A 16,858-nucleotide genomic window follows, 5' to 3' on the forward strand; every position below is an offset into this window, starting at 1 on the left:
TACACTAAATCAGTGTTTATTGCACTGCTGAAGTTGCTCTTCATTTTAAGCTAACAGTTAGCATCTAAACCGTTGCTTAGTATCAGCTATCGAGTGAGTAATTAGTGACACCGGTGTGAAATAATAAGGGGAGGGAAAGCTTTAATTTTAATATTTAACTTAATACAATCTGTAAAATGCATATTATCACATTAAGGCACTTGTCCGGTTATAGGCACTATAAACAGCTTACTGGCATCAGACCCAACCCATAAATGATTCAGTATTGAATGAGTGAGTCTCAGCCTGCACCTTTTCCACTGAGAACACTACAGCCTCCTGCACACACATTACAACCCTGCATTGAACAACTAGATCCGGGACAGTCAAACTGAAGCATTTCCTACTTGGCTTAAATAACCATAACTTTATATATATATATATATATATATATATATATATATATATATATATATATATATATATATATATATCTCTCACTGTGTGCAGAGTATGTAGAGAAACTGCTGAAATGAGCACAACCATTTTGCTAGCTGGTAGAAAGTTAAGACCTTGTGAATTACCATTACTAAAGCTACAAGTTACTTTTAACTAAACAGTAAGGAAAATGTGAAAAATCTATAATGTATTTATTAATTTAGTGAAGCTTGGCCTGTGTTTTGGCAGCTGGCATGTTGCACAGCTAGAACTGAATTAGTGGTAGCAATTTTAAACCTCTGTAGCTATATTTTAAAATACATATCCGTTCAGCTTGATTTATAACTGATATGTTAGTCTTACAGCTTTAGACCTTAGCTGAAAAAAAAAGTGAGTGAGTACTGGAAGGCTCAAGTGTGCAACTAAATGGCGCCAAGTATTACTGCAATGAGGATATAAAGTATAGGTTCAGGCAAAAGGCTGAATGGAAGTATATATGAGAATAAACTAAGCTGCAAACTGCTTAATGACTAAATAGAAATGTACAACCTAACTAAAACAGATTTCTTTATATACCCTTGGTTTCAGCAAAGAATGTTATTAAAGTGAACTCTGTCCTTTTGAGCACCAGATACAATCTTGGACAAAAAGGTTGCATGTAAAAAAAAAAAAAAAAAAAAACCCTGTTTCGGAACCTTTTTTTCTGAGTGCACCTGAGTTTAAGTTACTTGACATGGTAATCAAGATATCAGCATGTAACATGGTTTGTTCTTGTACTGTGAAAGTACTGAAAATACATATAAACAGTCATCAATGGATTCGGTGCTGAAAAAAAGTGTTGTGATGACATGGGTAAACAGAGGCATACAATCATTCTGTTACATCCATTTAAATAGTACTGTTTAAACCCATGACCTTCACTTTGAATGTGTGTGTGTGTGTGTGTGTGTGTGTGTGCATTTTTCATGTTGACAGTGTTAAGTTGGATCATGTGGATCAGGGCTTGCTGGCGGCTGAAAGAAGCTGTTATCGGACATCATTGAGCTGTCTGGCCGTGGTAAGGATGTCCTTGGCTCCTTTACTGAGCAGCAGGTTGGCAAGATCAACACCCAGATTCTCTGCATCATCCAGAGCCTTCAGAGATAGGTTGTTGGCCGTGACTCCGACATGAGCTCGGTCTTCTGCACTGTCATGCACCTGGGGAAAAACAACAACAACAATGCATGATACAAATGTCGAGTAGCAATCATGTCATATCTGAAGATGTTTCACTCATCTGAACGTTTAACTGATCAAATCTCTTGGACAAAATGTCTTGGAAGATTGTTTAAAAATCTTCACCATTTAAAACTTCCTATGATCGATTGGTCATTTATTCATCCGTCCATTCATTCATTCTTCTTCATTAAGCTCTTTATCCTGAGCAGGGTTGCAGCATCTATCCCAGGAACACTGAGCATGAGGCAGGAGAACACCCTGGATGGGACACCAGTCCATCGCAAGGCACCATAAACATATTCACACACTCCTTCAAACCTAGGGGCAATTTAGCACAACCAAATCCACCTACGGGCATGGATTTAAGAGATGGGAGGAAACACATGCATCCATGGGGAGAGCACAATCATCCAGAAGTCCATCCATCCATCCATCTTCTACCACTTACTCCTTTTCAGGGTCGCAGGGGAACCTGGAGCCTATCCCACCCAGGGAGCATCGGGCACAAGGCAGGGTACACCCTGGACAGGGTGCCAGTCCATTGCAGGGCACACTCACATACACACTCACACACCCATTCATACACTACGGACAATCAGCCTACCATGCATGTCTTTGGACTGGGGAGGAAACTGGAGTACCCGGAGGAAACCCCTGCAGCACGGGGAGAACATGCAAACTCCGCACACACAGGGCCCCGGTGGGAATCGAACCCCGGACCCCGTGAGGCGAACGTGCTAACCACTAAGCCACCGTGTGCCCCAATCATCCAGAAGTGTTTTATAAAAAACTTATTAAAGCTGAAAGGAAATGTAGGATAAATTTAAATACAGATTAACTTGGAAGAATTTGTTTGCCTGTTATCAGTTAACTCCTCTTTTTTTTCATAATTTGGATTTAATGACAAATAATTCCTATGGAGCTTTTGATTCAATTTCTGTTTAGTTTCTATATACACTTAGATCTTACTTATAACCCCATCCCCCACCCCATCCGGTGCAACCACTGCTTTAGGACCGTCAGAACGATTTTTAATATTATAGTACAACTTACCTTTTCATAATATTTATATACATCATCTACATTGACCCATTGCTTTACTTTTAGTCACCTAAACAAGCACTGACTGAACTTTTTAGCTTTTGTGTTGTTGGATGTACAAAGAGGATTAGCAGCTTTAAAACTATTATGCATCTTTTTAATGAACTAAAAATATGGGCAAATAAAATTATAGCTATATTAATATCTTTTATCATTTAAACGTGAAATCTTTTCAATAATTGTCCTTTTTCAATTGAATGTTATACATATAAAAGTCAGGTTATGACATGTTCTTCAATGCAAAATCGTTGAGGAGAGAATCAATAGTTGTTTTTTCGCCATTAGTACAAACAGCTAACCATAAAATATCCTTTTTCATGATTGTTCCATCCAATTACAAATATCATATTAATATTGATCTTCGTAAACCTATTTTTGGACTTCTACAAAATAATGTAACGCAATATTCTGAAAGGAAATTTCCAAATTTTCCATATCGGTCACAGTTAAGCATGGGATATATTACCAATGCATCATATTTAAGTCAACAAATCAGCTCCAATGTACTACTGCTCTAACTAAAATTCTTTTGAGCGATATTATTACCACCACATCTCTCTTTTTTCCAAGTAACTTCATATTTGTTATATTTTTAAAGCTTCTATGCAGATTGTGTGCATCTGGATTCAATAAACCTGTAAATTTATTATCTATCATAATATGTTTGGGTTGGGTTTGGTTTTTTTTTTTTTTTTTTTTTTTTTTTTAAAGTGTTTACACAATTTATATTAAGTGCTTTATATATAGTATGTACTACCACCAGGACCTTTGAACTCACAGCTCACAAGGTGAAAAGAAAAAACCAGAATGTGCGTGATTGCATGTGCACTTACCATGTTATCTAATTCGATGTTGGTTTGCATGGTGTCCTTCAAGCAGTCAGCACCATCCAGACTGTAAACTGCACCTGTCAGATAGAGCTACAAACAGAAAATGGGTCGATTTACCCAAGACACGTGTAAAGTTGTACACAAGCTGAAAAACACAATGAGTTCAATGCACTGTAACACAACTAACAGTTTCTGTTATCACCTGACAGCTGAGAGGTTATTCTCAGTGAGTGCCAGATCTCGAACTCCATGTGTTTATCCTTGTTAAATAACAGTTCGTTAACATGTGTGTATTATTTACCACAGAGTTCTTCATTTCTGTGTAGACAGCGACAGGTACACTGCAGCCTCCCTCCTAAATGCAAAGCAGAGTGAAGGAGATTCACAATACAAGCAAATTAAAGACATTTAAAAGGAACAGTCCAGCACGTTTTAAGTTTAATATGCCCTATACACTGCATTCGTAGCGTATGGATGAGTTCCATAGACAAGAATCCTGTCCTGTGTACTGAGAAAAGACTGGAAAACATTTTTACTTCAAAACTACAACCATTACAGGTGAGATGGACATGAGAGAAAGCCTTAGTAAAGCTGTTATTATTCAACTTGATCATTCTTAATTAGATCATAAGTCCAATCTCTGAAAGGATGAACAAAACTGATTTTGTAAAGGGTTTTATATCATAAGGTTTTTAACTTTTTAAAAGTATTATTATAATCATAATATTAAACATGATATGGTCTGTGAGTTCAGGCGCTGACACTTCCTCAACCTCATCTGCATCACTCGAATTCATAACTGGTCTATAACTGGTCTATTCGAACATGTTTTCCTGGTTCCATTTCCCAAAATATAAACAAAATAGTAATTTAATTTTAAAATCAATGCAACCCTGACCAGGCAGTTACCAAGGATGAATGATGGAATGCTGTAAATGCATTGTGCAGAGCCGCATCTTCATATTATTGATTGAACATTGTCTTTCTTTGGCTCAGAAGGTTCTTATCTTCACCCTTGATGAAAGTAAAAACCTCCTGCTCCTCACTCGACTTTTCTAGCAAGCTTTCTTAAAAAATAAATAATTAATTAATTAAATAAGCAAGCAATAGCACTTATTTGTATCTGTTTAGAACACATTATACAGTCCCTCTAGGATTTAGCCATTTTGCGACTGCAGAAATGAACGCAAAATCAAGCAAACTCTGCATTATTCAGAGGATTGCAATTTTTCTAAATTACCGCAGATTGGCTGCAGATTTGGGCCGAGACGCGTCATGTGACATCGCAGCACACATTCAGTTAAAGCCGTCTTTAATTCACGTACGTCGAACATGTGTACAGCTACAAGGTCTCAGTTACCAACAAACATCGCTGCGATATACCAAATTTGTGCAATTGCAATTTCACCAATTCAAACAGTTTTCTGCAAATAAATAAATAAATAAATATGCAAGCAAGCAAGCACTAAAAAAAAAACTGCAGCAAAATCAAGCATTTTTGTTCATAACACACACAAAAAAAAACTCTGCAAAATCCTGTACGGAATGATTAACTGTTAATTCTGGATTATGTATTCACACTCCGTTGCATCCACATTTCAACAGACCTTAAGCTTCCAACAGAAGTGAGTTCTGGGGGGTTTTTTTGCACAGGGACCACTGTAGAAATTTTTGTCTGTGGTAAATATACCATATATGCAGTACAGATGCAAAAATCCCAGATTAGATTAAAAAAAAAAAGCTTTCAAATATAGAAAAGCTGAACATATTTCCAGTACATTACACCATATTTACTTCAGCGTTTTTTCGTGTGAGTGTGGAAGACTAACCAGTTGCTTGAGGAAAGCCCTCTCAGAGATGCAGCGCAGCACAGTGTCAGGGTGGTGGAGGATGGACACCATCTTGAGGATGTCTCTGTCTCTTGCCCTCACTTCCACCGCCAACGCTCCCTACAATCAGTAAGCAATGTAAGCTATGTGAAATGGCAACTGAATGTAGTGAAACATAACCAGCAGATGCCAGTAAGCTGCCAATGAAGGTGAGATCATTCAAGAAATTTTAGCCACGGAGCTACAGAATATACTTTTTCCACTACAAGTGTATATTCTGTCTTTCCAAATAATTGTAGGTTTCCTACTGACATGAAAACACCACAGCAGTGTTTTGCACTATTCAGCGACCGTTGGCACAGATGGTTAAACAGGTGTTTCCTTGCATAGGAACAACGTTGACTTACAAACCGTGACGTCCTCAGGATGATCTCTTTTTTGTATGTAAACAGTACTAGCCTAGGTGAAAACACTAACCTAACACAAACAAAAGCCGATAATCGGAGAAAATCACAGATATTTTGGTATGCTCGGCCCTGCTTGGTCACTCACCTGGCCTACAGCATACATGCAGTCTTCAGGACCCAGAACCTGAAAGAGACCAGGATAAACAAACCTTTCAGACAAATTGTAAAATACGCTTCTACCACAATGCTACTGAATTCTCGAATCTGACCGGTCAGGAGTATGGTAGCAATTCATTCACAGGTACTGTGAACACACCACAGAATTGAAGGCTAATACTAAACGCATCGAAAAACATCTAACTCTAAATGCTTCAACAGTAATAGATACAGAGAAATTTACTATCTGGTGTCACATTCCCGCCAGAAAACTATTAATGATGGCGCTCGGTTAGAGAACGGACCTGGGAGGCCAAAGCGCCATTGTTGAAATATCCTTCAAAATCCTGGTAATCGTAAACAGCTTAAACAGCAGGGTAACATCAACTCAACTGCTGACGAGGCTTGGAAGACTTTCAGAGGCAATGAAGCAGTCTTTATTTTGTCACGCATACATTACAGCACGGTGAAATTCTTTTCTTCGCATACCCCAGCTTCTTCGGAAGCTTGGGCCAGCCATGATACCGCGCCCCTGGAGCAGAGAGGGTTAAGGGCCTTTGTCAAGGGCCCAACAGTGTCAACTTGGCAGTGCTGGGGCTTGAACCACCAGCCTATGGTTCAGTAACCCAGTCTGGTTTAGCTCACTCAATGCATGGCCCAAGGCCAGACTACAGCGCATCATCTGATCACATTTGCAGAACTTGCACATTCTAGGATCAGGAAATGAGCAAAATCATTGCTGACCCTCTTCGACCAAGCCAAAACGTGTTTCAAAGCCTCTCTTCTGGGAAATGATTCAACTCAATAAGAATCAATACCACAAGACCCAGGAATAGCTTCTCTCTCTCTCTCTCTCTCTCTCTCTCTCTGAGCGGTGTCTCTTATCAACCATGCTAAACTCTGCCTTGTCAGACATTCTGTTATTAATATTACATGAATGCACACAATGCTGTGTAATGTGCTCAAATACAAAGTGATATATTGTCTAGTGACAACATAAGTGACGGTGATGTTAATATGTAAGCACCTGACTGATACGGCTCTCCCAGCCCATGCGCTTGAGACCAGCTGCAGCCAGAATGATGGCAGCATAGTCATCCTTCTCGTCCAGCTTCTTCAGACGAGTATTCAGGTTGCCTCTCTAATTCGGCTGAGTAAAGGATTCATGTGAAAAACCTGTTCATGCTGAACACAACTACCTTTTTTTGCATTGTAAAATACACAGAGCATTTTAACACACACACACACACACACACACAGCTTTAGAAAGGATACAATGTTTTCAAATTCCAGCTGTGGGAACCTTTTTTTCAGCTGTGCCGCTCGGCGGAGCGAGCTCGTGCCAATCACACTGAAAGTGGATATCAAGGTCACACTGGGTAAGAGATTAATCTATCCACTGCAGCAAGAATGGGGAAAGAAATCATCATGCCAGACTATGGAGTATGATGTAATGTTTATTAATTACCTATTTTCTGGAAGGGCGTCCAAAGTGAGTCCAGCATTCTTTGGATGAAGCACTACAGCATCATGAGGATTTTCACGTCTAAGGAGCAGGAAATTTTTTAAAATAAAATTTAAAAAGGAAATAAACGCTGCTCAGAAGTGCACACACATAAATGGAATGATATTAGAGAAAGATGGATTTATCTGTGGAGTGTTTAGGAGAGTGTGAAAGTTTAGGAAACGTACTGGAGAACAGCACCAATCGTGAAACCAGGAGGCAGTGAGGTAGGAAGGTCTTTTAAAGAGTGCACAACAAGGTCCACCCTGGTGTTGGAGACAGGGGGGGGGAAGCTCATTATATTCAATTGTCACAAAAGATACTTCCTTATTTAGTATCCACCCAAAAAAAACAAAAAAAAAAAACAGTGAGAACTATCTTGAGGGCTACTAAACATTCCTATTCACTAAACTGCAGAGAAGGGCCCAGTTTCCCAAAGATATACAGGAAACAGGTAGAAAAAGTGTGTTTAACATGTCACTCGCTTTACCTGCAACGCTTTTGGAAACTCAACCAAGAACTTTTAATAATGAATCAGAAGAATTCTTCAGATAAGAGTAAGAGTATGATCAACCCTGTTGCTATGGAATAAATTTAGCCAGTGACTGGCTGAGAGAGGAGTGCCTCAGAACCCGTAACTCGTACGATCACACATACAATGACTTGATCGGTGCAAGTCGCCATTCGTTGTACCTTGAAGTCGCCAGTAGGCGTTCCTACTACTGGTTGCCATAGTAACATTTATCAGTGGGTGGCACAACCAGCAATCCACTTTTGACAACAAACCAGTTTTCTTGTAGCTAAACATTCTGGAGGGATGTATATAAAAATATCAAATAAAAAAGTTTGTATATAAAAATTCACCAATGTTGAATTGGAACCAATTCATCATATCCTACAAGATGAAAGAGAAGTGGTGTCTGCTTTTTGCCACCGCGGCTCTCTATCTGCGGCAAAATCGCAAGCGCTCACGAAACAATTCGGACACGCAGGCAGCATGGCGGATCACAGTTCACGTGCGCTCTACTGTCTTCGCTCCCATTGGTAGTCGCTGCACCAAGTCGCTCCGAATTTGCATAAGGTTTGCAAAAACCTCTCTCAACTTTGTCACGTAGCTGGACTCGCCCACATTGGTTGCTGTCGTTCATGTCGGCAGCTCTCATTGAAAATGAATGGTCTCTGGTTAATATGTCGCTGTGAGTCGCTGTGTGTGAGAATGTACCTTAAAGCGCACCTATTATAGTTTTGAAACGTGCCTAATTTTGTTTTAAAGGTCTCATATAATACATTTACATGCATCCAAGGTCAAAGAACACTTTAACGTGCTCATAATTTAAACTTCAGCATTACCTTTTTTCCCCTAGTGTCACAAACGACTCGTTAAATGATCCGTTCTAAAAGGATTAATTCTAAACTCCTCCTTTCAGAGAGCATACTCTGCTCTGATTGGTCAGATGTCCCAGCCTGTTTTGATTGGTCTACCGCTGTCAGCGAGCAGCCAATGAAGACCAGATCCGGGGCTTTTTGTTACAAACTTATGTAGATTAGTACAGGAAGTAAAGTCTGGAATTACTAACGACTCGATTCAGCTGTTCAGAATCGGTTCCTTCTTTGGGAGTCAATAACTCTGCTTGTCATGCACTTTGATTTTTGAAACTTTGCAGACTTTTATATTCACAAACAACTCTATAACACACTACATGAAAGGTAATATTTGAGAAATTATAATAGGTGTACCTTAAATGAAATGATCTTCACATTACCATATTAAAATATAATTCTCTCCAGAGAAGAAACAAACTGTGCCAGGACACTATACTCAATTCCCATTTAACAGACCAGTTGCCTTCCCTTAAGGCCAAGCCATAATTTTGGCAAACCATAAAATTTAAACTTTCCTTTCATCTGTTATTCATTTTGTTATGATTCATCCTAGATTTCTCTAAAGCTTTTGTTCATCATGTAGTATTAATTATTTTGTATTCTTATACAGGACTATCATGAGAATGCTTGTGATTCTGGTTCGTTAAACTGTCATGCAATTGTGCAATAAAGTCAAAGTCAATAGAAAATATCACTTAGAAATATCAGATCTTGAATAGAGAGAAAGAATATCTAATAATTCTCATTATTATTATTAGTTAATTATTGAACGAAAAACACTTAAGCCTATTTCTAGACAAATCAAACTTTCATATTAATATATGTACAGTCGCCTCTGAAAGTATTGGAACAGCAAGGTCAATCTTTTTGTTTTTGCAATGCACTGAAGATTTGGGTTTGAGGTCAAAGAGATCAAAAATAATATTAGAACATTGTGAGTGATATTTGGTGTTTCTTGCTGCCTGGGTTTGGCCTGTTAAATTGATTGTTTAAAGAATTAATAGTTCTGAATATCTACTCTCGTTTGAGCTCTGGGTTTCATCTGTGAAGACTGCATTTGTTGTCAAAAAAAGGGATAAACCAACATGAAGACAGAGAGCTGTTTATGGGAGTAAAGTGAGCCATTTTGAAGCTGAGAAAAGAGGGAAAATCTAACAGAGCGTCAGAGCATTGGGCATACCCAATACAACAATTTAATAAGTCCTGAAAAAGAAAGAAACCAATAGAACTGTTCTGTTGAAAACAATAGAAGTGGCCTTGCTGTACTTATACTTTCAGAGGGGACTGTACATTTCAAACTTAAACTTGTCTTATTCGATTGACACATCATTTTTCTTAGAAATAATTACACACAATAAGGAGAATTATCTGCCAGCAATACAATTTCTTAACTTCAAACTCATTTCAAGCTTGAAAATAATCTTATATTTGTTTAAAGAGAAATATTATTTGAATTTGCCTATATGCTAGATATTTTAAGATATCATCTTATGCTAGATATGGAAGATCATTTTCTGTAGAGAAAATGGTTTAAAAACAAACAAAAAAAACCAACAACAATCTAAATGATCACATGTGAAATATACATGTTAACTAGCTAACTGTTAGTGTATTCGTGTGGAACATCATAAAACAATGAGAGCATAGTAGATATATGATTTATACTTTAACTAGAATATAAACAGCTTTCGGAATTAACAGACTGGTCATTGGCTTCTTTTTTTTTCCTTCAGGAGACTGAACAAACACCTGACTCACAGACGGCCGAGATATATTACTAGATCAGTTGTGCAGCATCATGGTGTTTTTTAAATTGGGTCATTCCAGCTGAAGTGGCCCAATACAGGTTGCTTTAACATTTTTTATTTTGATCATTTTAAACTATGACCGTCATCTTTGTGTGAAGGTACACAATAAATTTTGGTTACACAGCTGTTTACAGAAACATCAATATCTCAGTTCAAGATGGTCCTAGCTCCTTGGAACATCTCTGGAGCACATTACAAGGTGCATGGACATATTTTTGGTTTTGTTCCAAGGAGCTAGGACCATCCTGATATTGAGGTTTCTGTAAACAGCTACATAACCAAAATTTGTTACGTGCCATGACACAAACATGGTCGTCGTACTTAAACCAAATTTTTTTTTTTTTAATGCAATGCTAATACATAGAGGTAATCATTCAAAAAATGTTTGAATGATTACAATTACAATGATTACAAACTTTACAATTACTGGACCACTTGAAATGGACTGACCCTATAGCCATGTAGTGGAGAGTGATCGAAACTCTGTCGATTGGTATTGCATTCTTTTCTTTTCTGCAAATATTTCACTTTACCACTAATACAATGTGGATTGCCAGCAGCAGCCATTTTAGCACAATGATTTGCTCTCCGTGATTTAGGAGATTTGAAAAGATTAGTCTTAAATGGGCCATATTTGACCTATTTTACAGAAACCTGAAGCTCCTAAGTCACCAATCTCTCCTCTAAATCTCCTGCTGTAGCAGTGATCTCCCGGTAGATGGCGCTACACACTCAAGCAGTATATCTAAAATAACATTTCAGGCAGACAGACTAAGCATTTACAGCAGAACAGTTAGCTCTTACTCGTTTCTCTCAAGGGCATTCTCCAGCTCTTTGGTGAACAGACTCTTCTCTCCAATCTGTAACGATAAGAATATATTTATACACGTATAACATCAGATGAGATCCATTCTTACCATCTTGCTTGTCAGGATGGTGTGTTAACTTTACCTTTGATAAGGCAGTGTCAAGGATTTTGTCTCCGACTGTCGACATGGCAACTGTGAAACACACACACACAGTAAGAATTTAACAACAACAACAACAAAAATAAAGTACTGTGCCACATTCTCACATCAGCACTGACAGAAGAGGAAGGGAGGAAAGAAATGGTGTGGATTACACTAAAACACAATCGCTCATCTGTCTGTAAAGGATTCTGGGAAGACAAAAGACGACAAAAGAGAGAGAAGAAAATGAGAAGACCCAGAGAGTGACCGAAAGAGAAGGAGGGACATGAGGGACATAATATAATGAAAAAGAATGATGTAATTGAAGGAAACAAAAGAGATTTGATCAAGAAAGTGAGAAAGAAAGAAAGAAACAAAGAAAGAAAAGCAATAAAAAAGCAAGCAAGAAATCAATAAAGAAAGAAAGAAAAGCAATAAAGAAAAGTAACCAGGAATGAAAGAAAGAAATGATTGATCAAGAAAGAAAGAAAGAAAGAAAGAAAGAAGAGAAAGGAAGAACTTGAACAAGAATGAAAGAACAAATGAAAGAAAGAAAGAAAGAAAGAAAGAAAGAAAGAAAGATTAGCAAGCAAGAAAGAAAGAAGAGACAGCAAGAAGCTGAGTGAGAAAGAAAGAAAGAAAAAAGAAAGAAAGAAAGCTATACCTATCTCTAGCTGCAAGTCTGGATAGAGCTTTTTCAGCTGCTCGGCCACGCTGTCTGTCTGAATCCGAGCAAGCTGAAAAAGAACACAACAGCACAACTTCACACACACAATAAACACTCAGCAACACCTGCACGATACAGGTACATGAGCTCTTTCACGAGCTGAAGCTTTTAATGTTATTTAAACACATAAATGAGGTATTGTTAAGACACTCAGTAATCTGTGGAGACACAGGAGGACTCGGACTTATCTGATCCCACCATGTTGTTTGCCACACCCACTCTCTCTCCTCCGTTCACCCTGCACTAATTCACTACTCTTTCGTGGCAATTCAATTATTTCAAGTTTTGTGATTGCCTGCAATATCACGAATGAGCAAAATATCACAAATTATACACTCAATCCTCTCACTTCATGAGAGACTGAAATCAAGCATCTGAGACAGAGGAGTGAAATCAGGCCACTGAGGAATTAGCTTTGCAAAGTTCAAAGTGGAAATAATTTTTTTTTTTTATCAGAAAATCTGGATTTTTGTTGCGTATAGATTAGTTCAAATCAGCATAGTTGAGCTGGAGTAAAATCAACAGCTTCACAAATATGAGGTCATGACGGTGTTAATCAAATGACACACACAAAAAAGGCATCATGTCATGTTCTGACCTGGCTTTTCCTGGTTCCGATGCGAATAATCCGAGTGACTTTTCCATTTTCTTCCTGAAAAGCAGAAGTCATTTTATAAATCTCATACAGCCTTACAGGGATACTAAAAAAACACAACATCTTTCAATTCAACTCACTCTTATACACTTAAACGGCCCTTCCATCTTATCGCTTAAGCCTTTAGCTAGATTAAATATGTAGACTATTTAAAATGGCGTGCACTTGTCTACCGATGCTGCTAATGAATGAACTCTGGGGTGGTGGCTCGGAAAAGAAAGCTGTCCCTTCCTATAAGGTCTTAATCCACCCTCCCACCGCCCTGGGTCTTCTGTACAATGCTGATAAACTAACAACTAACTAACTCATTGTTAGATGGTGTGTCAGTGTGTGTGGTGTCAGATACACACGCACGTATCTCCTTCTTCCACAACACTGCTTCTGTTCACTGCTATTAAGTCATCTTAACTGACATCTTAGCAGATGGCTGAATCCCAAATTGCTCTCCACCCCATATACAAGTGCACAACACATGAAGCAAATAATGCCTCCTGATAATAAGTGCTGATAATATGGTCAAATTTTGAAGTTACACCAACAATCTAAAATAATTTGATTGTTTGGTCTGTCTGTAAATTGGATATCAGTCCTGAAAACTGACCTGACCCAAAAAAAAAAAAAAAAAAAAAAAAAAAAAAAAATACTGAAACTAGCCTTAAAAAAACTGGGCTTTGGAAAAAGGAATTTTTTCTTTTCTTTTTTTCTTTCTCTCTGCTTTTGTGTGGGAAACAAGGTCACAATGGTGCATACACATTTCTGATATACAGCTATCATACATTCATCAGTCCATCCAGAATTGTGCGATCGCAGGGATTAACGCAAAATCAAGCAAACACCACAACATTCGGAGGAGCTGTCCATTTTCAAAGCTGACGCAGATTTGGGCCGAGACGCGTCATGTGACATCATCACAACGCACGTTCGGTCAAAGCCCTCTTCGATTCACGCACGTCGAACATGAGTTCAGCTAAAACGTCTCATTTACCAACAAACATCACTGTGAAAGACCGAGCAAAACAATTTCATGCAGTTGTGACTTCGCCAATTAAACAGTCTTCCACAAAAAATCACAAAAACACTCTGCAAATTGCATCGCAAAATTTTTTGGGGAAAAAACCTGTAGCAAACAAGCATTTTTGGCTGCAACAATCACAAAAAAAAACCTCAGCAAAATCCCGTACTAACTGTTTAATCCATTTCCCATCTTTGCAATATATTTTACAATAGAATTTATTCTATAAATCACAGGCACGCTGTCTGCGCTTACACACCTTTGTTTGCGTAAAATGTATGCATTTAATTCCGATTAATTGCTATAAAGCAAGATCTTGGCGAGCTTTTAATCTAATCCAATTTAGAGTGAAAATCCCTATCATTAGCTGTAAGGTACGCTGATCCTCCTACACTCAAAATGTGAGCATGGGGCAGCGTGATTCCTGTCCCAATGGGCCTCTAAAGCCAATATTCCACTGCACGGTATGGCTCGACTCAGCTCGCTTTACTATTCTGAGCTTGCTTTTCCACTGCAGTTTAGTGCCGCCTCTACAAAGGTGTCATCTTCCATTCGCCTTCGTGCAGGAATAATGTTGTATTATCGAAGCCCTATACAATACACAGTCAGGCTGTATTCCAAATGCCTTTCCTGTTCACTGAACACGGACCCTAATAAGGATGCAAAATAACGGTGTTCTAGACCCTACGTAGTGCTCAATATGACCAAGTTATTTACATTCACGACAGGAATGACTTTGATAAACGGCTGATTGGAAATCGGTAACAAGCGAGATGCAAAAATCTAAGGCAGAAACCGGTGTTGTAATTTTATCTGTAATGACATAAATGATACCTGATTTTCAATTAATAGAATATTACCATATGCAAAGTATGTATTAAATGGCACATATTTATTCGAGCATGATACAGAACCACTCGTCAAGGAGAATTCCCCACTCCCTCAGCACGTGGCTCACATTTACTATCGGCTTGGCTCAATTAGAACCTCGACCGAGGCGGTACTAAAAAAAGTACCAGTTACCCCCCCAGCTAAATGGGGCAGGGAGCACATCACTCCACAAATGCGCAACAATTATTTCATGGAATAAATTAAATATCAGCTTATGTCTATCAGATGTTCTGTTTTTCCACATTTCTTTAAATCGTTTGTCACGTAAAAGAAGAAAGGAGTATTTCAATAGAATTTCAAACGCGTGGGATTGTGAATGAGGATTTATGGAGATTAACATGTGTTGATGAATCTCCTGGATGAACCTCCAGTGGAGAATGGATCAGTCACTTCATATTAAGCCAGTGATATTTACTGGAACTTCCACAAATCTTGACATTCAATGATTGCTAGTTAATCAGCCATTCAGGATTGCAGGAGCACTCCACAGATTGTTCAAATTTCTTTCTTTTTTTTCTTTAAATAAATAAACAAATAAATAAATAAGTAATTCCCCACCAGAGGTCTCACGACTCCTGCCTCAGTTGTGACACTTCTGGTCATTAATCAGAGACAAGTTATCTAAGTAATGTACCTGTTATTACACTTTTAAGAAATATCATGTTTGTGTTTATTTATCATCTTTATTTGTCAGGGGCATGGCCAAACAGGCAGCACAGTTAATGCAGACATAATGATATACAGCCATGTCCTAGACTCTCCAACCACACCAGAACATTCATTTCACTGAGTTAATCCACATGTCAAGGTTAAAAGACAGCATTTATGGAGCATCGGCTCCAACCGCGCAAATAAAAAGTCACAATTACACTGATTCATTTCACATATTAGACACCTGAAGTGTTCAGATCAAAACTAATTCTAAATATCAAATTTAAATACTTAAACTTTAAACTCTATTTGACCACATTTTAGTTTCTTTAGTCCCGCCCTCTGCTCTCTCTCCTATTATAAATGACGGTAAGTCAGTAACAAACCAATAGCACGCCTCGAAAGTTCAGCTCGGACTTTTAGGACAACCAATCAACGCTGTCCATAGACACCTGGCGCTTAACCATACCAGCGACAAAAACTTACTTCTGTAGTTCTAGCTTCTTGAGACATCTTCCTTGCCGAACAAAACGCCCAACGACGATAAAAGTTGCTTTTTCATGCAAGAATTTCTAGTCAATGAAGTGAAAAAAGCAGCTGTTTTTGCATATTTAACTGACTTTCTACCAAGATTATTTCCTCGTGACCTCGCTGTTAACTCTCTTCCGACAAATACGGTGGAGTGTGTACGGTGGAGTGTGTACGGTGGTGTTCATGAGCGTCATGTCAGCGCTGGCTTGCGCATAGGACTGCGCATTTAATAAGTCATATTTGTTATAAATATATTTATTACAGCTCACATTTAGATTTTATATGTGCATGTATATTTCAGTTGATATCGGAATCGAACGGCATCACACACATTTAATGACATGTCATTTACAAATGTGGTTCAAATAACAGAATTTACATAGTAACAATTTGTCTATAGATAAATAGCAAATGGATAATTAAATAATAGACCATGAGGGAGAGGAAGAATTAAATTATTTCTCATACATGGGCTATGTATGGTGTTTTTATTTAAACGATTGTTATTATTATTATTATTATTATTATTATTATTATTATTATTATTTTAAATAAAAGCACAGTTCTAGTACTTTTGGGTAGAAATTATATGATTTATAATTGAACGTCAGTACATACAACTTTTTACATTAATATCTATATAGGTCATATATTTAAAAAGAAAATAAAACTGAAATGCAGGTTTTGGTCAACCAAAGGAGTAATTCCTGAACGTAAGTTGTATCTTCAGTAAATTGTAATTACACACGTTGTATTTCCATAATCTTTCCTGGCCAAACCTCTTCGGG

General features: G+C 37.9%; 1 protein-coding gene across 3 annotated transcripts; it reads right to left on the minus strand.

The window, feature by feature from the left end:
- Positions 1-116: 116 nt before the first annotated feature.
- Positions 117-16,231, minus strand: hmbsa (hydroxymethylbilane synthase a). Of its 3 annotated transcripts, none has more exons than XM_017460079.3 (14): positions 16,026-16,231; positions 12,929-12,982; positions 12,268-12,340; positions 11,605-11,654; positions 11,458-11,513; positions 7,651-7,728; positions 7,427-7,504; positions 7,234-7,309; positions 6,986-7,099; positions 5,948-5,986; positions 5,396-5,515; positions 3,868-3,921; positions 3,570-3,656; positions 117-1,614 (listed from the first exon to the last, which is right to left on the minus strand). In XM_017460079.3, the coding sequence occupies exons 1-14, from the start codon at positions 16,050-16,052 to the stop codon at positions 1,444-1,446; spliced, it is 1,077 nt and encodes a 358-aa protein (XP_017315568.1). In that variant the 5' UTR covers positions 16,053-16,231; the 3' UTR covers positions 117-1,443. The 3 variants fall into 3 exon arrangements, with proteins under 3 accessions (XP_017315568.1, XP_017315570.1, XP_017315571.1); XM_017460081.3 differs by lacking the exon at positions 16,026-16,231 and adding an exon at positions 13,066-13,209; XM_017460082.3 differs by lacking the exon at positions 7,651-7,728.
- Positions 16,232-16,858: the final 627 nt, after the last annotated feature.

The sequence above is a fragment of the Ictalurus punctatus genome, chromosome 28, assembly GCF_001660625.3.
Source record: "Ictalurus punctatus breed USDA103 chromosome 28, Coco_2.0, whole genome shotgun sequence".
NCBI lineage: Eukaryota > Metazoa > Chordata > Actinopteri > Siluriformes > Ictaluridae > Ictalurus > Ictalurus punctatus.

Coding starts and splice junctions, on each gene's coding strand:
- hmbsa (XM_017460079.3), bottom strand. CDS start 16,052: ATGTCTCAAGAAGCTAGAACTACAGAA. Junction 12,341..12,928: donor TCGGAACCAGGAAAAGCCAG/GTCAGAACATGA, acceptor GTTCTTTTTCAG/CTTGCTCGGATTCAGACAGA. Junction 1,615..3,569: donor ACATCGAATTAGATAACATG/GTAAGTGCACAT, acceptor GTTTTTCCCCAG/GTGCATGACAGTGCAGAAGA.